The sequence below is a fragment of the Natrix helvetica genome, assembly GCF_964273705.1.
Source record: "Natrix helvetica genome assembly, chromosome: 1".
Classification (NCBI taxonomy): Eukaryota; Metazoa; Chordata; class Lepidosauria; order Squamata; family Natricidae; genus Natrix; species Natrix helvetica.
Window position 1 is genome coordinate 192363730 of NC_138548.1, and position 27840 is coordinate 192391569.

Below are 27840 nucleotides of genomic sequence, written 5' to 3' on the forward strand. Positions count from 1 at the left end.
CCCCTGCGCTGGGCCCGTGGCTGGTGGAATACACGGTAGCCTGGTGGGCACATTTCCACGAGGGGCAAACCTCCCTCATGGCCCAACCAGGTTTCCGTTATTCCCACGAGGTCCGGCTCCCCCTCTGAAATCAGATCGTTGATGAGGGGGGCCTTGTTAACCACGCGTTACACAACATCAGCCTGAGGCCCTGGCTCTGTAGAACCTGACCACCTAGAATGCGGGGGTTGGTACAAATGACCGGGCGTGTCCAACGACCACGGTCTCCCAACCGACTACACGTTCTTCGACTGTCCTTGCGCCTGCCCTTCCCTACGACCGTAGGTATCACAGAGCCCTCTATAGGAATGTTATTTTCCCTCCCCTCCCCCGCTCCGCTCACTTCCCTCCTGACCACACCTGTTCGCCTGGCTCTAACCACACTCCTGGCCTGTATAGCCCTCCCCCCCACCCTGGAACCCTCTAAAATATTTAAAAAACATTTAACTAAAAAACCCCTAATGAATAAGAATCAAGTATTCATTGAAAATTAGAGTTTGAATGATAGATATCTATTTAAAATAGATATATTTTAAATGCTTTAAATGAATGAGATTGGTACCCGGTGTATATTGAGATATTGAATAATGAAAGAAATGATGGAAGAGCTAAATAATGGATACATGAATAACATAACAGATGGAAGATGGGAAACAGAAACGAAATATTATCACGTCTTTGAACATAATAGTGATAGGAGGGGGGGAGTTAAAATAGAGATAGAAATAAGTGGAAATATAGTGTACATAGATAAAATAGATAGATATATGAAAGAGTAAGAAGGTTTAGAACTGAAGGGTGATAGTAAAAGATATGGGTAAATAATATGAAACAATGAAAATGAAATGTAATAATTATGAGTAATAATACTATGTGTATTTGTATTGAAATGTAAGATACTCAGATATCACACCATTCACGCATTGATATGTATAAACAATATAAAATTTAAAAATTGATTAATAAATATCTTAAAAGATGTTCAATCGATTGTCATATAACATAGACATCTTACCTGTCATTGACTGGTTCACTTTTATTTTTGGAGTGAGACTGCCTCTTCTGTTGATAATTATTCTATCACGTGCAACATTTTGAAAGCAAATTGAATACAGTACAAGGAATTTGAATGAAAGGACAAAGCGGAAGAGATACGAAAGGTAAATGTATGTTTGAAATGAGAAAGATTTTGCTTTAAACACTCCACCTTTATACATTTCTGTTGAAAGCACCAATTGATATGGTTCTCCATATGTGTGGAGAGAGGCAATAAGGGCCAATATTCATGGAAAATAGTTGGCATTTCCAACCAAATATGAAACATATCATGCTAAAGGAAACTTCAGCAGCAATATGAGAAATGCCAAGAATCTATGGAGCAAAGAATTAGCTGCCCAGTAAACATATATGCAGTATACATATACATATATGTATGTATACATATATGCACACATATATACATAAAAAGGATGGCATGGTGGCTCAGTTTAAGAAACTGGGTGTAGCGTTCCAAGTAAAGCATCCAAAGAAATAAAAAATCCAAGGCAGGCAGGTCCCTCAAAGAGCATGTTTATTGGATACATCATATTGGAACAGCTAGTGAAAGCCAACTCTGAAGTTTCCTGTGCTAATAGCATAATTAAAAGAACAACTGTTTCCCTCCCCAAATGTCCCAGGTCACATTGGCAAATTAAAGCAGTTGGCAGGTCCCTCCTCATTCAACTGCCATCTGTTCGGATGACCTTGGTTCCCATGGGAAGGCTCATTGTTTGTCTGCAGACAGTCTTCCCCCATCCCCCTTAGAGTGTGTGGCAACTATGAAGCAGCAAAAGATGGCTTCAGTCAGGTTTGATTCAGAGTTGACAGTAGAACCTTTCCCCTTAAATCAAAATAGGTTCCTGGAAAGTGTAAGCATAGAAAGAATTAGTTCACTCTCAATTGCCTCTCCCATTCCCAAGGGCTTCTTTTGACTTCTGAGGGCATTTATCATGGAATTTTTTAGCTAACTGATGCACTTTCACATCCTTACTTTTTACCCAGTTAGCTTCTGAAAGCGGACATCCCTTCCACTGTACTAGTTTTCTCTTATACAATCTGGAGTCTAAAATTTTTTTTTACTTTGTAATGGGTTTGTTCTTGCGCTACAATTTTTGGAGTTGCCTGGCTACTGGCCTCAACTGAGATCTTATTACCAGTCTCAGCAGATTGCTATGAAAAACTGGATTCATATTCCCTAGTAGGCAGTGAAATTTTAGTTATTCAGTAACAGGGTTAACGATTCATACAAAAGGGAAAGGGCCTTGAAATTTTGGGCCTAACTTCCTGCAAGGCACTTTTAGCTTCAAGTATTTGGTGGAGAGGTAAACCCTGTCTCCAATTTGGAATGGTGGTTGAGGAAATCAGTGCTTGTCTGCTTGGCCTTTGTGGGTTTTTGCAGCCTTGTTGAGAGACCACTTCATGTTTCCCCACACTTTCCTCACTGACTCCATCCATTTGGTGAGGGTCAAGGAAGAGGGTGGCTCTTGGGGAAGCTCATGGGGGCAAACTCCATTCCTGTGGTTATTTAGAACGGGAGAAGCCCTGTGCTGCTATGTACCACATTATTGTATGCTACCACTGTGAAGGGCAGCGGAGGGTCGTTTTAAGCGTTCTGAAGGCTTCAGGGAAGCCTCCGGACGTTCCCTGAAGCCTCCGGAGGGCCTCCGGGGGGGGCGGGGGAGGCTCTTTTCGCCCTCCCCAGGCCCCTATAAAGCCTCTGGAGCCTGAGGAGGGCAAAAAAAGCATGTAAATATGGGGGGGTCGTACGTTGTGCGCGCATGCACCTGGGGGGGTCACGCATTGCATTATGGGTGCGGCACGCCCGCACACGACCCCCCTGCGTCCCCCCCCTTGTGGCACGCGAGCCAAAAAAGGTTCGCCATCACTGGCATATAGGTTGGCTGCTAGAGGTTTTTTAAATACTTGGCGAACCAATTTAGCGTGCTCCTCCATGGTCTCAGTGAAGATGAGGATGTCATCTAAGTACACAAGGACCCCTTTATATAGGTGCTCATGCAGCAATCTTATTGATCAAATGTATGAACACCGCAGGTGCCCCTTGGAGGCCAAAAGGCACCACCTTAAATTGGTAGCTTCCTAGTGGGCAGTTGAAATCTGTTTTCCACTTAATCGGGTAAGAATTTAAAAGTTTCCTTTTTAATTCTTACTCGGTAATATGTCTAATGCAGGTCTAGCTTGGTAAAGATTTTCCCCTTTGCCACGTGAGCCAGCATGTCTTTCATTAAGGAGAAGAGGATACATGTCTTTCACGCAGATGTTGTTGATCCCTCTAAAATCAAAGCATAATCTCATTGTCCCATCTTTTTTTTTTTTTTTTGAACAGTACTGGCACTACTGTATAAACCCTCTGGCTATGTTCTTCTCAATGTACTCCCTTAGTTCTTTCATTTCCCTAGGTGTCATGGAGTACAGTTTTATTTTATTTATTTATTTGATTTGATTTCTAGGCCACCCCCTCTCCCCGAAGGGACTCGGGGATGCCTAGTTTTGGTTTGGGTAGCTTGGCGCCCGCAATCAGAGGGACGGGGGGGGGGCAGGTAGCATATCACATTCTGTCTCGCTGAAAACTCCTGCTAAGTCCCAGTATTCCTTGGGAATTTGGGGGGTTCCCTGGTAGCTGTTCTGTTGTGGCTTTCAATCTCTCATTTCAGTTGCTGTTTTTTGGGTGCTGGGCAGCTCCCCTTCCAGGGTTGCTGGTGGGAAGGAGAGGTGGTAGGATGCCATTTGTCTAATCAGGACAGTCCTAAGATGACTGCTTCCGTCATTTTTGGCGCCAGTATAAACCGGATAATTTCTCAGTGGTGGCCCATTTTTAATTGTGTCCGTTCGGTTAGGAGCATGGTGGGAGCTCCTCTTATTAAGGCCTATCAACTTGTTCAAATCTAATGGGCCAGGGCAGTTTTTTTAGCTGTGATGCCTAGTTTTAGAACTATCTGCCAACAACCTAATAGAATCATGCTGCAAGTACAGCTTGCGTCATTTTTAGGGCATCGATCTTACCCTGGACCCCAGTTTTTGGCACTATGATTTTCACGGGGATGGCAAGGGGATGGCAAGGGGATGGCAAGGGGGTGGATGACTTCCCTTACTATTGGGTCATCTCTGCCCTTGTTCTCACTGTCATGGGGAATAGGCTGCTGGAAATCCTGGGTCAGAGTTCCCTCCCACTCGTTTGGAATGGGAGAGACCTCGATGGCTGGCAAGCTTTCCTTTCTCTTGTGCCTTCTGTTGGGGTCTCTTCAGTTTGGCAGCCTCAGGCACATTCCCCCCTAGATTGGGGAGCTGGAGCTAGGCACTCAGCCACTCGGTAGCCCTGCTGGCTACAATGGAAGCACTTGATGAGCGGTCTCTGGCTCTGCTGGGGGTGATTGTGCTGCTGGTGCAGGAGTTTAGTTTAGTTTAGTTTAGTTTATTTGGATTTATATGCCGCCCTTCTCCAAAAGGACTCAGGGCGGCGTAAAACATTAAAAAACACACATCCCAAAAGTTAAAAAAGATTAAATTCATATCCAAAAAAACAAACCGAATTAAAAAGAAAACAATACATTTAAAATAAGTTAAAATTAACAGGCCAGGTCGGCTTGCTGGAAAAGCCAACTTTTTAGGGCGCATCGGAAGGACCGGAGGTCAGGGATTATGCGAAGCTCCGGGGGCAGCTCATTCCAGAGGGAAGGCACTCCCACAGAGAAGGCTCTCCCCCTGGGGATCACCAGCCGACACTGCCTGGCCGACGGCACCCTGAGGAGGCCAACTCTGTGGGATCGTACTGGACAGTGGGAGGATACTGGTGGCAGTAGGTGGTCTCGCAGGTACCCTGGGCCTAAGCCATGGGGTGCTTTAAAGGTCATAATTAATACCTTGAATCGCACCCGGAAAACAACCGGCAACCAGTGCAGGCTGCCTAAAAGGGGTGTAACATGGGAGCACCTAGGTACCCCCATGACAACCCGCGTGGCCGCATTCTGGACCAGCTGAAGCCTCCGGGTGCTCTTCAAGGGCAGCCCCATGTAGAGAGCATTGCAGTAGTCCAGGCGAGAAAGGACGAGGGCATGAGTGACTGTGCACAGAGCATCCCGATTCAGAAAGGAGCGCAACTGACGTACCATATTGTCTGCTGAATTGCTGTTTGTCTTGGCTTTTCTTTGGCTTTTGTTTGGGGACTCTACACTTCTTAAATTGCTTCAGTTCAAGCTCCACAGCAATCCAATACCAATACTTGTTGGGGACTCCTCAGTAAACAGACGCATGAAGCAGTCCATGGGCTAAGCCCTCTTTGAAAAAGTAAACCAGCAGTCTCTCCAGCCACTGTTGAAGCTTGCCTGCTACCTTTCAAAATTCATGGACATATTCTTGGCGGTTCTGCCATTCTGTTTGAGTTCACAGATTTCGGCCTCAGCCAGCATGGCTTGGGAGTCGTCTTCAAACCTAATCCTCAGTTCTTGCAGAAAGGTGTCAATGTTCCCCACATTGGAGATCGATATCTGAGGTAATCCAGGGAGTTTTTGTGGAAATCACATTTTGATAGCTTTGCCTAAAGCTTGGCGGCGAGGAGTTTCTTCAAAACTTGCCGCACCAGCTTTACATGTTCTTCCTGGATCTCGGTAAAGATGAGAATATTGTCAAAATAAATGAGAACCTCCTTGTAAAGATGCTCATGCAGCACCTCATTTATTAATTGCATGAAGATGGCAGGGGCTCCTTGCAAGCCAAACAGCATGACTTTGAATTGGAAGCTACCAAGGGGGCAGTTGAAAGCAGTCTTCCACTTGTCCCATTCCCGGATTTGTATGCGGTAATACTCATCTCTTAAGTTCAATTTTGTGAACACCTTGCCCTTGGACAGTTGATTCAACATGTCATTCATAAACGGTAGAGGGTAAGACAGCGTTAATTCCACGAAAGTCCACACACAGCCTCTCCCCCCCACACACACACACTTTTTTCCCTTTAAAAAAGAGGATGGGGACAGCTACCTTGGATTTGGCAGGTTGGATAAAACCCCACTTTAAATTGGTATCGATGTATTTCTTTAGCTCCGCCATTTCCTTAGGGGTCATGGAGTACATCTTAAGCTTAGGTAGCTTTGCCCCAGGCACAAATTCTATCGCGCAGTCAGTTGGTCGATGAGGGGGGAGATGGTTACAATTTTCCTCTCTGAAAACCCCATCCAAGTCTTTGTATTCCTTTGGTATTTGCTGACTGCCTGGCAGCCCATCTGACATAGGGGCTGTGGTTTAGGGACCATCTGCCTCGTTGGGGGTTGTGGTCACTAGGTGGCGATCTAGCCTCATTGGAGGTAATGGCCTGACGCCAATAGTTAACTTTCGGTAGCCATCCTCCCACTTTATAGTGGGTCCCCACTTGTCTAGCCATGCAAGCTCCAAGATAATCGATTAATTCATTTTTGGCACTACGATGAATCTGAGGAGCTCCCAGTGACGCCTTATCTAAAGTCTCACAAGCTCCATTATTAGCTTGGCGGGGATCCTACCGATCAGCGTCCTATCGACTTGCTCAAAGTGGATGGGGTGGGCTAGGGATCTTGTGCATATGCCCAGCTGCTCCACTATGGAAAGGCTAATTAAACACCGGGAGCTGCCCGTGTCAATGACTGCCTCTACTTCCCCTTCTACCCCCATCCCGGACACTATAATTTTGGCTTTGATGGCAAAGGGCCGGATGGTTGCACTTACCATTGGGTTGTCATCACTGCTGTTTTACCCTACTGGACTTGGAGGGGCTCCACTGTCTGGAGGTTCCTCTGCTTCTTCGGGCAGGAGAGGAACTTTGTCAGCTTGGTTGGCGAGGCAACTCTTATCGGGTGGTTTTCGCGGGGTCCTCTTTGTACCACTTATGGCTGGAGTGCGCACCTGTGGGATTGGGGCCGGGGCTAGGTATTCTGATGCCCGGTGCCCATGTTGACCACACTGGTAGCACTTGATAGCTCCAGCCGATTTTGGGTAGGCATTTCAGCTTTCTTGACCTGGGCTTGGCGACCTAGGGGTCTCCTGGCTGCTTTCTCAGTGGTTGGCTTGCGGTGGGGGTGGAGCGCATGATCCAAGATGACCGCAGTGTTATACCACATCTGGATGTGGTCCAGCGCACACACACACCGGATGCCACACGCCTTTCTGAACTCGGGATCCAGGGCCTGCTTGAAGGAGTCATTCTGGCCAGCCTCTTAGTTTTCCAGCCAGCCTCTGAAACTCCCAAATAAGGTATTTCATTGGTCTTCCGGCTTGTTTCAGCTCTTGGATTTGCGCCTCTGCTTCCACTTGATGGACGACGTTGTTGAATCTAACTCAGAAAAAGAGGGAGGGGAAACTATTTTCCAAAACACCAGTAGGCAAGACTAGAAGCAATGGTTGGAAAAGGAGAGAAGAAATCTAGAACCTAGAAGAAATTTCCGGACAGTGGAAAAAATAAACCAGTGGAACTGATTGCCTTCAGAAATTGTGGATGCTCCATCACTGGAGGTTTTTAAAAAGAGACTGGACAGCCATTTGTCTGAAATGGCTTGAACAAAGGGTTGGACTAAAAGACCTCCAAGGTTCCTTGCAACTCTGTTATTTTATTATTCTGTTTAATATTCTATTGGGTTGGATACAGTCAAGAATCCATTATTAAATAGCAGGAAGATATTCTCAGTACAATATATACAAGATATAAAAAAGATTTAGATGATAAAACATAAAATCAGAATGCAGGGATCATATATGGCCATACTGCAAATCTTTGGCCTAAAGGAGAGATTTGACAGTAATAATAAGATAGCAGTAATTATTTTTGCAAGATTAGGAAGCATGTAAATTATAGTGAGCTAAGATTTATTACATAAATCCAATAAAAAAGTGCTTTTGGTGCTTACAAAATTATCAAATTCTGATTTAAAGTTATAGAGCCATGATGGCGAACCTATGGCACATGTGCCACAGGTGGTAAGCAGAGTCCTCTCTGCGGGCACGCCAGCCGTCACCCAGCCCAGCTCCAACGTACATACGCATGTGCCTCCGCTGGCCAGCTGGTATTCGGGACTCTGCTGCCACGGGGCCTTCACCAATCTCTGTAGATCGGGAAAGGCACGGGAGGCAGGAATTGAGGAGAAAGCTTCTGCGCACTGGGAAGAAACCTCTCAGATCGGAGAGGCAGGAATGGAGGAGAAAGGCTGGGCGCACTGGGCAGAAACTGTTGAGTTCGGGGAAGCAGGAATGGAGGAGATAGCCTGGGCGTGCTGAGGAGAAACGGGTCAAATCGGGGAAGGCACAGGAAGAATGAATGGAGGAGAAAGTCTGTGCGTGCTGGGGAGAAACTGTGGAGATCACAAGGGTCCCGTTCCCTCCCCCCCCGGCACCCTGTTTTGGGCTTGAAAAGCCTGCTGCTGGAAGCCAAGAGGGAGGCGGGGCATATGCACGGGGGGAATGCGCAGGGAATGCGGGCGCATGCTTGGGTGGGTGTGCTCGCATTGTATTTTGGGGATTGGGGCACACACACATGCATTCGCGGGGAGTGCACGAACTTTGGGCACTCGGCACCGAAAAGGTTAACCATCACTGTTATAGAGCAACAGCCTGAATAACCTGGAAATTAATTTGAGTCCTTTGCAACTGGAACAAAATAGCTGCTGCATGCTCAGCTTCTGCTACTGGAATTTTGAATCTAGCCTACCTGTAGCTCACCTTACAACAGACCACAAAAATCTACCATATTTTTCAGCGTATAAGACACACCTTTTTCCCTCAAAAAAGAGGATGAAAATCTGGGTGCATCTTATACACTGAATACAGCATTATTTGCCTCCTGAAACCCCTCCCCCTTCACCAAAACGGCTGCGGCCCAGGGGTTGGGGATACCTGGTGTAAAGAGATTGTCTGTAAAATCTAATTTTAAAAACATCTAAGAAAAAATAATCTAGGATACCTGGAATTGTCTTAGTCTTTTTTCATACTTTCCCTGAACAATCAGAAACAAAATCCAGAAATGATCAGATACAGTATGTGTAGATGTATGTATGCATGCATATATATGACAAAAAATATTCCATAGCAGCATCTAATGCACATATTAAAGAACTTCCCATTCATTTTCTATACTGCAACAATTTATCATTGGGCTTTCTTTGAGCCAACTGATCCATTAAAATCTTTCCTGATAGCGAAAACTCAGAACTCACCAGGTCAAGGCCTTTCCTTTCAGGTTCTTGGGGAAAACATTCCTAAATATCTCTCTCTCAACCAAATGATAAGGATATAGAATATCCAAAGGAAACTCTACAAACACAGGGCCTGTAAGATTAACAAAGGCTTTAGTGGAAGATAAAATGTTAAAAGAAAAATCTGTAGTTAAAGGAATAACCATATCTTATATAGCACTATTATGTCTTAAAGAGTCACTTGACCATGAGGTGGCTGGTAAACAAACAATCCATTTTACCATTTCAACATGCTAGAAAAATATGGTTTCCATTCAATGAGCATTTATTCCTACTGTCTTAAACAATTTACCAGCTCCCACATACTGTTCTAAAAATTATCACTGATGGAATATTTGATTTTTTGGCAATAACAATAGCTCTCAATTGTTAAGAACCATCTATTATTATTTATACAGAAAAGTCAATTTTAGCATCTTCTGTGAAGCAAGATGACCAAATAAAGCTATTAAAAAGTCAAACAATAATACATACTTTGTTTAATTTCTTCAGTACTTAAAACCTTTTGATCATTGGATCAGACAATTGAACATCCAATCTTTATTATTTGTTACCAAGCAAACAAAACATTTATAATCACATTGTTTTTTCATATTACCATGTTTTCCCGAAAATAAGACCCGGGGTTTTTTGGTTTTTTTTTTTTTGCTCCAAAAGACGCATTAAGACTTATTTTCGGGGAAACATGGTATCAGGGTGATCAGTCCAGCGATATCCCGCCCCCCCCCCCAGTGTGCGTACAATAGAAGATGAGCACACAGGGGCCAACAGTGTTTGGCAGCAGCCACAGCCCAGCAGCCCCTTGGCCAGCACACTCTGCAAGCAAGTGATGAGTGTGTCGAAAGCGAAATGCGGAACTCACCCACAATCCCTTGCATTGTAGAAGGTGGCGAAATGTAAAGAAGAGCCACCCTTCCTTTGGAAAAGAGCTGCTCACCCTCATGTGTATGCATGTGTTGTGTTTGTTATATCCAGACTCTCTGCCTGACTAGAGGCGAAGTGGAACCACACTGCCATCCCTGAATGCTGGGTACCCACTTAGAGTTAGATAAGGATCAATGGTATTCAAGGATGGTTGGTGGAGGGCCGAGCATGCACTCTCTCTTTTTAAAAAATAAATCCTGCAATAGCAGCTGCAACTTCTCCCTTCCAAAACACGCTGGGACGTGATCTGAATAACACCCGGCTTGACATGCTATTGAAAGGCCTCCTCGCATTTTCCTGAAAGGAGTGTGGCTCTTCTTTTATTTCACCGCCTTCTGCAAGGGATGGCAGGTGAGTTCCACTTTTTGCTTCTGACACACTCGCCATTCACTTGCAGCAACTGGGACTGCTGTGAGTGGCACCAGCAGCCACTGCAAGCACATTTCAGGCAGCCATGAACTCATCTGACTCTCGGTCCCTCCCAAGCCACTGACAGGAAAGAACCTTCAGCCAGAGCAGCCTGGTGCAATTTAATGCTTTTAATTGCAAACAGAAAACCTGGTTACTAATACTACGTCTTCTCCTCCTTCTCTTCTTGGCTTCACTTTTTTCCTTCTCCTTTTTCTTGTCATCTTTCCTCTCCTACTTATTCTCCTTTTCCTGCCCCTCCTTCTTCTCGGCATCTCTGTTGGCAATCTTGTTGATGAAATTGTGCAGCACTACCACTGAACAGATGAAGCGAGGGAATGCAGGCCCTGCGGGCTTGACCCCACTGTCCAACATAATCCTCCAGCTCCGCTGCACAGACAGAATGAGTCTCCTGGGGCCAGCTGCCCACTTCCTCCCTTTGCTTGCCACGCGTCGCATCCGGCAGCCAGATCGCATACCTGCCCCCAGCACCACTGCCTTTGTCTGTTGCTTTGAGGGCCAGGCCGGCAGTCCCAGCACTTGAACTCACCTGCACTGTACAGGTTGCGCAGCCCCAGAGTGCATTGGCCAGCAGCTGGAGGCAGTAGACAGACACTGTTGGCTTCCATGTGCTTGTCGCCTCCTGTGCTGGCATGCCCATCCCACAAGGGTTGACAATCTTAACTGGGACTTATATTAGGAGCATTCTAAAAAATCATGCTAGGGCTTATTTTCTGGTTGGGTCTTATTTTGGGGGAAACACAATAGTGATGGAATATCTTTTATCTTCAGTAAACATTAAGTAAGCACACTTTCCTGCCAAGATCATGACCATTCTTATCACAAAACTGCTAAAACACTTGGTCTGTCTTCCATTAGACAATCTTCACCAATGTTATACATGTTCAAAGGCTGGAGACCAGACAGTAGTTGCCCAATGCCTCCAAATCCAAGAAATTCCAGAAATGTTAGTTTTGAAAGTAGGAATATTCTGTTGGGTAGCTATGGAGTTTCTTTGTATCTGATCTTCTAAGGTATGGCATAAAGCCACTGAAGCGATTTTACAACAGAAGAGAGGGAAGATTGTCTTGAAACCAAACTTCAATGTACTAAAGAAAGGTAGTTTCCTTCCAAATACACAAACAATGTCTTCAGACTTGTTGAGAGTCTACTTCTGAGGATTAAATGGGAAGATTAAGAACCAAGGAGATGTGTAAAAGGTGTGCTACAATCCTCAGACCCAGCTGTTTTTCAAATATTGGGCAACACATTGCTGGGAGTGGGTACAATTCAGAAATAAAAAGTGCTATGCTAAAATAAAAGATGTATCTCTTCAAAGCATCTCCAAGTTGCTATGGGTAAGTTCTTGAAATTTTACTTTGTTTTTGTTTGTACCGGTATGTAACAATGGCACTGGTCTTCCTGATTTCCAAGATAGGTAACGAAAGCAGAAAGAAAAGTAAATCAAACATCCTAGCAAACATTTATTCCAGCAATCACTCCTATCAAGCTACCCCTTTGCTCAAAAACTGTAATTATGGGCAAATAGGACAGATTAATTCCAAGTCAGTAGAACAAGGACATACCTGGAGTATTACTTTGGGCAACAGCAATTGCTTTTCGCAGCACAGGAGCAATATCTTTGACGGTGTTCACTGAAGCACAGAATTTGCAGAGTGGCTTGAATAGAGATAATTGGTCAATATCTTGGAGAGCTCCTCGGCCCTGAGAAGAAGAATGGAGAGAAAAAACTGAAAGCCCACTCTTATAGTCATTTCACATAGAAATAGCTGATTTTACCATCAGGTACCCAAATAATTATAAAAAGTGGCTTGTTTACCACACAAATGCTGTGCAAAAGCTAATTCAGATTGTGGGAGAAAGGGTGTTGGTACTTACCTGATACACCTCTTCTCATAGGTTCATCCAGACTGGGTTGACATCATCCGCTCACTGATAGGACTGAGTCTGATGACAACTGTTAAGCCACGTCCCTGTCACTAGGCAGACCCAGCTTTCAGTGAAGGAGTTATGTCAGACTTGATGCGTTACCCCTCAACGAAATTCGTGTCAATGCCAAACAGCACACTCTTGACGAGAGTCCACTGTAATACCTAATCTTTGGGAGGGGCTGGATGATACCTCCACCCTATGAGAAGAGGCGTATCAGGTAAGTACCAACGCCCTTTCTCCATAGTGGTGGAAGTATCATCCACACTGGGATGTACGCAAGCTGGAATTGTCCCTCGGGAGGCTTCATAACTGGTCTGAGGATGTCCCCGCTCTATGTACAGCTTGTAGCACCCTGTGGCCGAAGGCTGTGTCAGCCAATGCAAAGGAATCTATTTTATAGTTTCTTATAAAAGGAGACAGGGAAGTTCATGTGGCCGCTCTGCAGATCTCAGCCAAAGATGCTTGCATGGCCCAAGCGGCGGAAGTTGCTGCACTCCTGGTAGAGTGGGCAGTTATTTTTCCAGAAGGTGTCATAGATTGAGCCTGATATGTCGTGGCAATGCAGGCACTCAACCACCTACCAAGTGTTGGGGCAGTGACCTTCTGCCCCATAGAGGCCGGCTGGAATGATACAAATAGTGCTTCAAATTTTCTGAAAGACAAGGTCCTTTTCAGGTAGATCTTTAGGTAGATCTCATCTCACGTCCAAAGTGTGCCACTTCCTCTCCAGTGGATGAGCTGGCTCTGGACAGAAGTTTGGAAGAATAATTTCCTGGGCCTGATGAAAGCAGGAGCACACGTTGGGGATGAAGGAGGGATCTAGCTGTAGCACCACCCGGTCCTGGTGAAATATACAAAGGTCCTCTCGGGATGAGAGGGCTTGCAGTTCTGATATACGCCTAGCAGAGGTGATGGCTATCAAAAAGGTTATCTTTAGCGTAAGAAACCTTAAAGACACCTTGAGTAAAGGTTTGAATGGACTAGTGGTGAGTGCATCAAGAACTTTAGGAAGATCCCATGTGGGATACCTATGTACCTGGGGCGGTTTGAGGTTAGTTGCCCTCTTAAGAACCGCCTAACTGTTGGGTGCTGAGTTAATGACTGACGTTTCCTGCAAGTCAGCATCGAGGTGATAGCCACTACTTATCTCCTAAGGGTATTAGGAGACAACCCCCTATCCAGACCATTCTGGAGAAAGTCCAGGACCTGTGCAATAGTTGCCCTGAGTGGTAGAATGTTCTTACCATCGCACTAGGAGCAGAACATACACCAGGTATAGTCATATATTAGCTCTGTGGATGGCCTTCTAGCAGCTTGAATTGTCCAGATGACTGTGGAGGAGAATTTATCCTCCCTCAGGACACTCCGCTCAAGTGCCAGGCGGTCAGCTGGAGCCACTGAGGTTCTGGGTGCTCCAGCGACTCCTGGCTGAGGGAGATCCTGTCCCAAGGGATCCTCCAGGGCCTGTCCACTGATAGGGTCTGAAGGTCGGCGAACCAGGGCCGACGGGGTCAGTGGGGACTGACACAGCACAACCTCTGCTTTTTCTTCCAAGATTTTCTGGATCACTCTCAGCAGGATGGGTAGAGGAGGAAATGCATATAAGAGACCATGAGGCCAACTGTAGCGGAGGGCATCAACCCCCTTTGCCCACTGCAATGGGAACCTCGAGTGGAACTGCAGGAGCTGAGAGTTGTGAGGGGTGGCAAACAGATCAATCATCGGAAGGCCAAAGTGGTCCACAATGTCCTGGAAGATCGATAGGTGCAGGTGCCACTCTGCATTGTCCACAAGGGTCCAGCTGAGGCAGTCAGCCTGCACGTTCGCCACCCCTGAGATGTGCTCCGTGGGTATGGATAACAGGTTCCTTTCGGCCCATGAGCCTATTTGGCTGGCCTCCTGCATTAGAGACTTGGACCTGGTCTCCCCCAGCCTGTTTATGTGGGCCTTTGTTGATATGTTGTCCATTAGGACAAGAATATGTTTGCCAGTCACAGTACGGTGGAACTGTCGCAGAGCCAGGTGGACCGCTCGTGACTCCAACCAGTTTATACTGTGACTCCGGTCCTCCTGCTCCACAGGCCCTGCGCCATCCTTGACTGGAGATGGGCCCCCCAGCCTAGCAGACTGGCATCTGTTGTGAGTATTACATCTTTCCGGTGCCTTGAAAAAATTTCCCTGGTGATGGCTGGGGATCTCCACTAGAGGAGAAAATGTGTGACCTCCGCGGGAAGGTTGATCTTGGCCAGGGAACAGCTCAATGCTTTTCTCTGAAAGGGTAAAACACACCATTGTAGATCCCTGGTATGCAACCGCGCCCAAGGCACAATACCTATTGCACACACCATGGTACCCAGGAAGCAGGACAATTTGGCCAGTGATACCCGTCGTTCCCTGGCTACCTCTCAAGCCAACTCCCTTAGGGTAGCCTGTCGCTCTGTAGATAGGAATACTCTGCATTGGCAAGTGTCAATCAGAACCCCTAGATGAACCAGCCTGGTGGTAGGCATTAAATGGCTCTTGGGAATGTTGATTGAAAACCCATGGACCTGCAACGTACGTATAGTGACTTCCAGATCCCCGAGAGCCTGATATTCAGACCTAGATTGAACGAGAATATCATCTAAATAGCACTACAGCCTTATGGGTATCTCTCTGAGATAAGCTGCCAGTGCCACCAAAATTTTAGTAAAGACCCTAGGGGCAGAGGAGAGTCCAAAGGGCAAGGCCCTATATTGATAGCAATGGCCGAAGTAATAAAACCTAAGATGTTGTCTATGAGATGGAGAAATTGGGATATGAAGGTAGGTTTCAGTTAATCAATGAAGGTGAGATAATCTCCGTGTCTAATGCCTCCCAAGATTTATTGTAAGGAATGCATCTTGAACCTCTTATATTTTATGAATCGGTTCAATCTCTTCAAGTCGAGAATGGCTCTCCAGCCACCCAAGGCTTTGGGGATTACAAACAGTAAATAATAAAAGCCCAGTCCCTGTTGTTGTTTAGGCACTGGCTGAATAGCCCTGATGTCCAGCAGGTGCTGGATTGCCTCCTGCATGAGGGCCTATTTAGCCAGGTTTCTGGAGACTGGGCAAGTTTGGAAAAACCTGGGAGGGTTGGAGAGAAACTCGAGGGAGAGCCCATTCCTGATCGTTTGCCTGACCCACTCATCCGAAGTTATAACATCCCACTGGTCTGCGAAAAAGGCCAGCCGGCTACCAATGGGTGGGTCAGTCCCCTGGAACTTAGTTCCGGCGATAGGAGCAACCTCCGCCACCGCAGAAAAGTTGTTTGGACTACCTGCCTGGTTGGTTCCGGTCATACTGTTGCCTCTGCCTGGGGGTGTATCCATCCTGCTGTCTAAACCCCGAGGGTCTGTAGTTGGAGCCCCATAAGGACAAACCATAGTCTGGATTCCGAAAGGAAGTGTTGAAGAATGGGTTTCGAAAGGCCGAACGCCTCGGGTAGAGAGCCGTATGGGAAAACCCTTTCCTGTAGGCCCTGGGGAGCACCTTCCTTTTGTTCTTATTTTCTATCAGGAACGGTTCAAATGACTCCCCAAACAATGAACTGCCCTTAAAGGGAGCCAGGCACCACTTATGGCGGACATCCACCTACCATTGGCGCAACCAGTGGGTGGCCACCGATGACATGGCCCAGGCCGCGAATCTGGCTGAAGTCTGGGGGGTGTCCGAGATAAATTGGACCACCGCTACCACCTTATTAAGGTCTGACGTCCGCAATGGGGATACACTGCTGAAGATCTTGCAGCCAAAGCAAGCAGGACCTGGTGAAAAAAGATGCTGTGGTAGACTCTCTGATGGCCCATGCTGCGGCCTGGTGACCCCGCTGCAAGGTAAGGTCCGCTCTTTTATCTTCAGGTTTCACAGCATCCTCTGGGGCCCCTGGGAAGTTAGCCGATGTATACAATGCAGTAACCGGAGCATCTACAGTCGGGGCCTGTAGGATCTGAGCCAGATCTTTGTCCACATTAAACAACTTTTTGTCCATGGACGACATGGGTCCAGATGTAGGAGAAGCCCATTGGCGCTGGACTAAATCCACAAATATTTTGGGCGTAGAGACTGTGTTATCTGAAAAAAGAGTCTCCGCTGACACAGCCTGTTCTACTTAGAGGTGCGGCAGCCGCCTTAGCCCCAAAGTTGGCTGATGTTTTTACCTTAAACAAAAAGGATTTGAAGAGGGAGGACTGAAAGAGCCCTGAGAAGGCGGGCTGGTCAGGTGCCATGCCCTCATCCTCAGACAGATCAGCCTCCCTAATCTCACCTTTCTCTGGTATCAATGCGACGCCATCATGGGCAGGTGCAGGTGACATCGAGCCAGGTTAAGGTGCATTACCCCCACTGTACGTGTGGAGGACCCACGCGTAGCTCAGGTGCGGTGTCCAATGTCCCCGCTGTACGTGTAGAAGACCCACACGCAGGGGTATTCTGCCTCTGCTGTAATCCTGCTGCTATGCCTTTTTCAATGGCATTTGCTATTATATCTTGCATGTCTGGCATGCACATAGGCATGTACATTGGATTAATAGAATCTGGGCGGAAGCCCTGTGATGTAGATGGGAAGGCAAAATCTGCCCTATCCAGCCCTAAGAGTAAGATAAAGTTCCCTTGGTGGGATGAATTGTGTAGGTCCTGCACAGACCCCCCGATTCCAGCAGTATCAATAGGCAGCCTAAGATCAAGGGAGGCTGAGGAATTGAGTCTCCTGTCAGGTGGTAATGAGGCAGGTGTTTTCTGGTTACTGGCCTTTTTATAATTTTTTTCCAGCACCTTATCCCTCTGTTTCTCATACCTAGAGGCAGATTTGGAGGTCTTTTTGGACCTGGAGGACTTTGCAGTCACCTTGCCACCCTTCCTGTGGGATTTGCTGGTACCCACTCTAGAATATGCTGAAGTGGAAGGTACCTGGTCAGTTTCTGGGTTCCCTGCCACACTCTGTGGGCTGCCCTCTGGCTCAGACAAGCCACCAGCGATCTCCTCAGGTCTCGGAGCTATTCCAGCCACCATTTTGAAACTCCGAGAAGCCTAGGCTGCAAAATGGTGCTTGGCGCCTTTTTTAACGGTTCCTAGAGGTTTCTAAACCGAGCTGAGGCAAATGGACAGCAAAGGTGTTTAATCGCTATCCTGTTGCTCCACGGCTGTTTTTCTAGCAGTGGATCTCAACCGACACCAAGGAACAGCAGCTTGAAGCTCCGACAAGCCTGGTAATTGAAAGGCAGTGCGGGCGCTCTGTAGCACTGTTTAAAGACACGGTTCACCACTCGACCCTAAAGGGGAATGGCGGAGCACTTAAAGCACTGTGTGGCTCGTTTCCCTGGCAACCTAAGTCTCACAAGCCTCTGAGGTGTCAATAAAGATTTTAGTCAATTTAAATAGCTACTTGTCTGAATAGCTGCTTGTCAGGTGCTTGTGGTAAAGCACGGCGCTCTACCAGGTAATTAGGCAGTCGCTGATTCTTTTTGTCACCAGCATCTCAAGAGAGAGACATATGCCACCCCCTAGGGGCTGCAGGCATAAATGAGCCGCCCCAGCAAGGCATGGGCCCTTAAACAGCTCTTTATGCAGTCAAACGATTAATTCCAGATATAGTACTTATTTCAATATTTGAACTTTGCTATGGAGCAACTGGGTAACGCATCCATCCTCACTGAGGGAGTGAGTTGAAAGCTGGGTGGGTCTGCCAGGCAACAGGGGTGTGTCATCAGAGTCAGTCCTATCAGTGAGCGGAAGATGTCAACCCAGTCTGGATGATACCTCCACCATTATGGAGAAAGCTTATGTATCTAACAAAATAAATGAGCAATATTAGCAAACTGCCCTTTGTTTTTTTTTTCAAACTTCAGAGCCAGTGGCAGGAACAGCTTACCTTCTGCAATGTGCTTGCTGCCCCTCCAATCAGCAACACAGGAGATTCTGCCATTTGGGCATTTTTCATAGCTGTCACAGTATTTGTTACTCCAGGTCCTGCTGTCACTGCAGCAACTCCCACTGTTCCTGCAACAGAAAAGTTCAAACAAAGTGTCATTGGGTCTGTGTATTCCTCCCACAGAAAAAAGTAGTACAAAGCAATACCTGAGAGTCTGGCCACTGCATCTGCTGCAAATACAGCAGTCACCTCATGCCTTGTGTCCACAACACGAATGCCCAATTTTTCACTAGCCACCAAAATGGGGGAGATGTGTCCACCCACAAGCGTGAACAAGTAATGCACACCATGAGCTTTTAGCACCTCTGCCACTATCTCTCCACCATGCCGGGTACTTTTAGGGTCCACCTAAAAAGGATAAGGACACATGTTGATGCTATCTAACATGTCATACAACAAAAATCTGGTTGCCACAATTCTCTCTAATATAGAGCCAGAGGAATGACCTGCAGATATATAAAAACTAGGAATAGTTTTAATTTATTATTTTCTCTTAAAAGCTACCTGCTAAAAATATTTCATTATCTGAATTTTTTTTTCAAGAATACAGCCTCCACTGAGGATGCATTGAATACATACTATTCCAGATGTTTTATTTCACAATTCTATTGTACAATGACTTTACCTGATGCCAGAATTGATAAATCAGTCCTAGTTTGTGCACCAGTCCAAGAACAGTTACTGTAAAAGTTCCCAACAGTGCCAGAACCCATATTGAGGAGCTTTCCAGGCCTAAGATTTCAGCTACCATGGTGAGATTTATTCAGCATCAGCTAGGGATACGCTACAGTTCTGAAAAAGGAAACAGACACAGAAATGGCATTCCATTAGCTATATATTTCATGCAGCAGATTTTTAAGCCATACTAAATGGCTTTAAAAATTGTAGTTAATTAAAATTGTAGTTAATTTCAGATGCCATTCAAATTATAGACAAAAAATAAGTAAATATAAATACTGTAAATAATGCTATTATATAATAACACTTTGTCTAAGATAGCCTGCATTGTACTAAAACGGTAGGCAAGTGAACTTCTAGCATGACTTGCTGAGTTGCTCTAAGTCACAATGGAATACTGTGGGGAGAGTAGAAATAACATAGACCTAAGAAAGGAAGCAGCATCCATTTATGAAGGCGGTAAATAAGTAAACCAAATTAGGCAAATGTAGGCTCATATATTTCTTTTATTACTCAAGAGCAGAAATGGTTAAAAGTTGTCGTTTTTAATTTGTTCATCATCAGCCGCAGAAAGGTGAATCTAGAGCAAAATTCTGGCCATCCAATATTTTACTTGAGATCTATAAGGGTTGAATTAAAATATTGACAAAGAAGTATTTAAATCAATACAATAATACAATACAATAGCAGAGTTGGAAGGGACCTTGGGGGTCTTCCAGTCCAACCCCCTGCCAGGCAGGAAACCCTATACCATTTCAGACAAATGGCTATCCAACATCTTCTTAAAGACTTCCAGTGTTGGGGTATTCACAACTTCTGGAGGCAAGCTGTTCCACTGATTAATTGTTCTAATTGTCAGGAAATTTCTCCTCAGTTCTAAGTTGCTTCTCTCCTTGATTAGTTTCCACCCATTGCTTCTTGTTCTACCCTCAGGTGCCTTGGAAAATAGTTTGACTCCCTCTTCTTTGTGGCAACCCCTGAGATATTGGAACACTGCTATCATGTCTCCCCATGTCCTTCTTTCTATTAAACTAGACATATCCAGTTCCTGCAACCGTTCTTCATGTTTTAATCTCCAGTCCCCTAATCATCTTTGTTGCTCTTCTCTGCACTCTTTCTAGAGTCTCCACATCTTTTCTACATCGTGGTGACTAAAACTGAATACAGTATTCCAAATGTGGCCTTAGCAAGGCATTATAAAGAGGTATTAACACTTCATGTGATCTTGATTATATCCCTCTGTTGATGCAGCCTAGAACTGTGTTGGCTTTTTTGGCAGCTGCTGCACACGGCTGGCTCATATTTAAATGGTTGTCCACTAGGACTCCCAAGATCCCTTTCACAGTTACTACTGTTGAGCAAGGTACCACCTATTCTGTACTTGTGCATTTCGTTTTTGTTGCCTAAATGTAGAACCTTATTCTTTTCACCAAATCAAAATTTCTGACTTATCAAATACATGCATATGATAATTGTAATGGAAAATAGTCAAAGTTTTAGAGGTAAATAAAGCTTTTGTCATCCCTGGAGGCCATCTTTTCTTTGGATATTCAAAGCTGCCACACTTAGTGCTGTAGGAAAGTGGGAGCGGGGGGGGGGGGTTGCATGGACTGGTAGAGTTATTTAGCCGTAACAACATTCTTTTTCTGAGAGTGAAGGACATTCAGCCTGCATCTGGAGTGGCATCTCCAGTTGGGACAGTGGATTGATTAGACCATGTGATCAACATGTGGGTGCAGGGGAAAGGACTTTAGACTTTCTTTTGGGTGGGGAAAACCTGGGAGCTTTCAGATTTGGCTTTTCCCATGTATGCCAATATGACATCGCTAATAAAGTGGATCTTTGAGGACCCTGCGTCAGAGTCTTACTTGGTTAAGTGTTACTTGGAACCCTGACAACTTTGGTATGACCCAGGAAGGTAACTTAAAATCTTATTTAGGCAGCCAGTGTTCAGCTGCCCTGTAATATTTGTTTATACAGGATATAGTTGCCCAACCATTGAAAGCCAAAGTTTCAGCTACCAGCCAGTGACAGGAATAACTACTTTCAGCAATGTGGTTATTTCCTCTTCATTTATGCATTGTTCATACCCCAAGCCATTCTAGAAACAAAATACTGATCAAGCTAAGTCATGAATTGCATCTAGGAAATTGCACCCCTCCACATGCAGCATTTGTACCAATTTTGCACTGACATTCTGCTCCCATCTACTTACAATATTAACTTCTTGAATTACCAAATCAATTTTCTGTTGATTCTTTAATGCAACTCAAATTGCACAACTCCATTTTGCAAATTATGAACTTAGATCTCTGTGAAGCATGGGAGTTGTCACTCTCTCATTATTGTTATCTTAACATTTCTTCATTTCAGAAAAACTTGATTTCCCTAGTTAAGCAATATATTTCTCACCCTGCCCTTCAGCCTCTGGGATCAAGTAAACCATTAGTCTCCCCTCTTTATGAAAAGACCTATACTACATTGCAATTCATAATGATTTCCTAGCAATTAGAGAAAATAAAATAGAATGAAAGGTCAACCGTCAAAGATTGAACAGATTATTTCAAATTGAATATGTTAAATTCTGTTGCTGTATAGGGTTATCTAAGGCTTCTGGCAATATAGTGTTCTTCCCAGGTTACATTTTCAGATACCTTCATGTATCCAGGTGGCCGTTAATCCTTCCTCTTCTTTCCTGCTCTCTGATCAAAAATGCCACCTTTGTTTTTACAATGCTTTTACAATAAATCATCCCAATCCAGATGGAACTCCAGATGAGTACATGCAAATCAAAATTTTAAATTTTTTTATGTTTTATATTGCCTTTTTATTATATTGTAAACTGCACAGAATTAATACCAATAGTGAGATGAGTGGCACATAAAGTTAAAAAAAAATCTAAATATAAACAATTACAATATCATCAAAAATTATCAGTTTTTTAAACATCATAAATGCCTTTAAGCTAAATTAAACCAAGAGCTGAACATACACTGAAATAAAACAGTGCTGACTTATTTATAAAATCCTAATAAATATTCATAAAGTTAGGGCCATGATACACATTGGGGCCACAACAGGCCATCTTTTGATTGACTGCACTGGATGAACAAGTTCAACTCTGAAAAAAATTGTTGGAAGTATCTACACTGTGTGCACAATTATTAGGCAGGTTTTGACCATATCATCATTTGCATGCATATTTTCCACCTTCAAGCTTCCGGTAGGCCCGTTGGGCCTGTTTTGTGCCCTCCCCAGGATCCGGAGGCTTTTTTGAAGCCTGGGGGGGGCGAAAACAGCCTCTCCCAGCCCCCAGGAAGCTGGAAATGGATCATTTCCAAACTTCCAGTAGGTTCCATGGGCCCGTTTTTCGCCCTCCCCAGGCCCTGGAGGCTTTCCTGAAACCTGGGGAGAGCGAAAATAGCCTCCCCCGGCCCTCCAGAAGGTCGAAAATCAGCTGGCTGGCATGCACATGCGCGCTGGAGTTGACGGCTTATATGGCGGCAGATATGGCTCCGCGTGCCACCTGTGGCACGATTGCTATAGGTTTGCTATCATAGGCTTAGTATATATAAACAAATCAGATGAGGTGTATTTGTGTAATGAGGGAGGGTGTGGCCTAAGGAGATCAACACCCTATATCAAGGTGTGCATAATTATTAGGCAACTTCTTTTCCTCAGGCAAAATGGGCCAAAGAAGAGATTTAACTGACTCTGAAAAGTCAAAAATTGTAAAAAGTCTTTCAGAAGGATGTAGCACTCTTGAAATTGCTAAGATATTGGGGCGTGATCACAGAACCATCAGGCGTTTTGTTGCAAATAGTCAACAGGGTCGCAAGAAACAAGTTGAGAAAAAATATGCAAATTAACTGCCAAAGATTTGAGAAGAATGAAAGGTGAAGCTACCAGGAACCCATTATCCTCCAGTGCTGTCACATTCCAGAACTGCAACCTACCAGAAGTGCCCCGAAGTATAAGGTGCTCAGTGCTCAGAGAATGAGCATGGTAAGGGAGGCTGAAACCCGATCACCTCTGAACAAGACACATACCGCGTTTCCCTGAAAATACAACCTACCCCGAAAGTACCGTATTTTTCGCCCTATAAGACGCTCCGGAATATAAGACACACCCAATTTTAAAGGAGGAAAATCTAGAAAAAAAAGATTCTGAACCAAATACTGTAGTAAAATATTTTATATCAACTGTATAAAGTTAACAGCAGTTTAAGAACAATTTTATGTCCCACATTTTTAGATGACCCAGGCAATGTTCCCTCTAATTTTTTTTCAGTGTGAGCAGAAAAGTATAGTATTTGAGCGGCACATTTTTATGCCTGAGCAGCACCTGAATTTTTTTCACAGGTGTCACCTAAGACAACAACAAAATCAGTATTATTTAAAACTCAAAGTTATGTTTATTCAAGGTACCCGCTTAATTAAAAGTGTTATATAGTATCACTTAACAACACTCCTGCTTAGTAACCAAAATGTTGGGTCAGGAACTCTGGCATTGAAGCATGGAAGTCTTAAAGCTGTCAAGTTGCAAGACCCTTGCACCCCGGGAGCTTTGGCAGGAGCTTTGGCGGCTTCACTTCTCACTGTCAGGAAATCTGCCGCAGCATCGGGCAGCAAATGTGGTGCTGTTAGAGGAGGAGGAGGCGGCAGCAGATATTCCAGTAGTGGCAGGGGCTTTGAGGGTTTATTTTAGCCGCAGCGCCGGGCGCAAGCAGCTAGGATTGGCCGCCCACAAAGGACCTCCCCGGGCTTGCTTTGCTGAACTAGAGTCAGTCACTCCGCGCTCACCAAAACAAGTCCGGGGAGGTCCTTTGCGGGCGGCCAGTTCTAGCACCCCAGCCTCCGGCGCCTGTGACAGTACAAAACACCGCGCGGCAGTTGGAAACTGCTGCGTGGTGTTTTGTTGCCGCGCACCTTAGAGGGAACAGTGGACCCAGGTGGCTACATTCGGCTTATAAGACGCACTCAGATTTTCACCCTCTTTTTGGGAGTAAAAAAGTACATCTTATAGGGCGAAAAATACGGTAAGTCCTAGCTTGATTTTTACACGTCCGCCCAATATAAGTCTCACCCCCCAAAATAAGTCCTTATTAAGATCCCACCCATTCCAGGGTGCATAGCTATAAATTAAGCTAGACAGGAGATGGGGGGTGTTTGTGGAGCTGTCCTACTACTTACCTTCGGACAGTTGCAGCCAGGCATCGCACATCCCATCACCTGCCTTGCCGGCCCATTTCTTCTGCAGCCAGCAAGGCTGACAAGGCTTTCCTAAAGGTCTCTGCAGCCAATAACAGCTTCTGATCAATCAGGAAGGCCTTGCCAGCCACAGAAGTTCCTGAAAACTTCTGACACGAAAAGGAGGCCAGGGTGACGCATGCAAGTGAGGTGAGTCAGTGGATGACATCACCCCCACAAAAGGACCTGGTGCCTTTTTTGGTGGCAAAAAATATGACAGGGTCTTATTTTCAGGGAAACATGATAAGAGTCAGTTTTGGAAGCCATGTGCCAACATGACATCTCTAATAAAGTGGAATTTTTGAGAAATTTATTGCCTTGGAATTTTATTTCATTGTGGGTGTTTTTTGGAACCCTAACATTAAGAATAAGACTAGGCCAAGAAGTATCTGAAGATAAGTTTTTCAAAGATTTTATGGACCGATGAGATGAGAGTGACTCTTGACGGATCAGATGAATGGCCAGTGAGTGGATCAGTAATGGGCACAGAGCTCCATTTCAACTCAGATGCCAGCAAGATGGAGGTGGGGTACTGGTATGGGCTGGTATTAAAGATGAGCTGTTGGACCTTTTGGCGTTGAAGATTGCCTCAAAGTCAACTCCCAAATCTACTTCCAGTTTTTAGAAGACAATTTCTTCAAGCAGTAGTACAGGAAGAAGTCTGTATCTTTCAAGACGACCATGATTTTTAAACAGGACACTGCTCCATCGCATGATTCGAAGTACTGCCTGGCTAGCCAGTAAAGGCTTTAAAGAGGAAAGAATAATAGCATGGCCCCCTTCCTCACCTGACCTAATCCCTATTGAAAACTTGTAGGGCCTTCTTAAAAGGGTGGTTTACAGTGAAGGAAAACAATATACTTCTCTGAAGAGTGTTTGGGAGACTGTGGTTTTGCTGCACAAAAAGTTGATGGTTAACAGATCAAGAAACTGACAAACTCCCTGAATAGGCTTATGACTTATTGAAGAGAAGGGTGGTATATACGTAACTGATTTTTTTTAAAAAATGTCAGAAATGTTTATTTGTAAATTTTGAGTTGTTTTTTTTTCACTTTAACAGATGAAAATAAATGAGTGATACGGAAAAATATGTTTTATTTAAAGCCAAAAGCTTCCTTTTACTTCCTTAATTATTCAAGTTTGAGGTTTATTAACATTTTGGATTGACTGAGAGCACTGTAGTTATTCAATAATAAAATTAGTCCTCAAAAATACAACTTGCCTAATAATTGTGCACAAAGTGTAGGGAAGCTTCATAAGCAGTTTTAAACCTAACTATCAGCTCTCTGAATTGGGCATGTAAGTCTCTTGTCAATCATTAGCTTCAACACCTGGCTTACTAGTTAATCTACTAGGAGTCAAGCCATTGCAATTTATACCACCTGTTGCCTGCAAGTCATATCCAAAGACAGTAATGTTACAGCAGACCAGATCAATGGTGATTAGAGCTAAATACATTTTGATATATGCCATAACAAACTTCTTATAGAAGAGGCAGAGCTTGAGAGCAAAGTCAAGAGAGGAATCACTCTGGAGCACTTATTGTACTTCCCACATTCATCCAAATAAATTCCTACTCACCCAAAATTTCATTAACTCTTATCTAGTGCCAATTTAGTGCTGATCTTAGTTGACAAATTCTTGTTTATAGGCTTGAGCAATAAACCTTAACTAGAACAACCAGTGATCCTGATTCTTCTCACCTGACACTTTAGCATGAATTACTATATCGTATCCTTAAACCACACTTCATCGGTCAGAAAGCAGGAATAAATTCATCTATGAAACAATTCAATTTGTCAATGGGCCATGACCACTGCCACTGAGCATCTGAATCCACTATGATGATAGTTTTTTTAACTGGGAGTATTTGTCAACTTGCCCAGAACAAAGCTCATCCTACCTTTTCTCACTTCTACCTCTCTCTCTCCGCGGAATTGGCTGCCTGCCTAGAAGCTCAACTTATAAAATCAATTGACTCGGCATTTCTCCGACCAGTCTTGCTGGAAACATCGTGTCTGGTGGAAAACTGAAGGACTATGAAAGGCAGGGAAGCAGTTGGCATCATGCGTCTCTGCAAAGAGTGGCAATTCCACCGCCGGAGGAATGGAAAAACGCCCATGTGGCAGAGGAGGTCACTCGCGGGGTGCAAATTCCACTGCGATATTGAGTATGGAATTCAAACTCTTGAAAAAGTGCCACGCTAACCACGAAAGTCTAAGGGTGGCTTTCCCTCCACCTTCCCATCTCCAGTTCGGCACCCGATTCTGGAAAAGTGAGTGACATTCGAAGCCTTCAACTTACCAAGCCAGGAACGACGGAAACTGGAGAAAGCAGGCACCGGGTGATTGGCGGAGGAATGGGAGGTAGCGGGCGGATTCGTTGTGTGGATAAAGGTGTGAGGCCGGCACCGCCTCCTCCGGCGCACACCCCTTTCGCCCCGCCGGCATCTAGACCTAGAGAAAGAACTGGCAACTTGATTGGCAGCCGTTACTGCCACTCATCGACTCGGTTGCATAGCGGCGGCCAGGCGATTTTGCACGCCGTTTCTCCGCCCCCGGAAGGCCGGCTGCAGTGTCTTCCCAGGCCGGGATCGCTCGACTACAAAATAGAGTGGCCAAGGGCCGCTGAAAATCCAGGTGCTTCCGGCCTCGAAAAATAAAAATCACACGAAACCCACCCCACTGCGACAGGAAGGGCCTCAGATAAGGCCAGAACATCACTATCTGGCTCTGCTGGTCAGCAGTGTTCCTGCTTCAAAAGGCTGCGGCAGATGACTTTCAGTTTGCGGCATAAACAAAGCGTAGCTCACCATGGCTTTAGGACAGAGTTCCCAACCTTTCCGGGTTGGCGACCCGGGTGGGGGAAAGGGGGGGATGATTTTCTGGCCGCGACATCGAGCGCGAGTGGGGCCGTGAACACCGTGGTCGAGCGCACATAGGCGCGCGCACCAGCCGGACGCGGCCCAATGTTGATTAGCCCGCGGCTCTATACTGGGCCGTGGACCACAGGTTGGGGACACCTACTTTATGCTTGACCCACAACGCGGTTCACAACCTTCTCCAGGGCTGTTGAGGTGTTTGGCACGCAGAATAAACTGTACGGCAAGATTTTCGGGGGTTACATGTTGGGAAGCGCCCCACATGGAGATTTTGTGCCCATTAAGAAATCCAGGCCAATCTATTCACAAACAGAACACCTTCAGCTCCAGTTGATGGATTTAAGGAGGACAGGACATGACCTTTAAAACATAATATAATTAACCCACTACCAATCAAATAATACAAGCACACAAAGCAAACCTCAAAATTACAAAATACTGTAAACTGTATAAAAATCCTTGAACTCATCATATTAATTTGTCAGCTATTC

The 27840-nt window shown here is 45.2% G+C and overlaps 1 protein-coding gene across 3 annotated transcripts in view; it reads right to left on the reverse strand.

The window, feature by feature from the left end:
- ILVBL (ilvB acetolactate synthase like) overlaps positions 1–27267 on the reverse strand; it is a 45326-nt gene extending 18059 nt beyond the window's left edge. The window contains exons 1-7 of one of the 3 annotated variants that reach the window (XM_081936907.1): positions 27149–27267; positions 26773–26924; positions 19167–19333; positions 18829–18889; positions 18482–18609; positions 12226–12364; positions 9269–9380 (exon numbers count right to left, since the gene is read on the reverse strand). In XM_081936907.1, coding sequence (XP_081793033.1) covers positions 9269–9380; positions 12226–12364; positions 18482–18609; positions 18829–18889; positions 19167–19292 — 566 coding nt within the window. In that variant the 5' untranslated portion in view covers positions 19293–19333; positions 26773–26924; positions 27149–27267. Of the gene's footprint in view, positions 1–9268; positions 9381–12225; positions 12365–18481; positions 18610–18687; positions 18890–19166; positions 19334–26772; positions 26925–27137 lie in introns of all 3 variants that reach the window. The other 2 variants (XM_081936905.1, XM_081936906.1) reach the window with 2 other exon arrangements.
- Between the last annotated feature and the right edge of the window lie 573 nt (positions 27268–27840).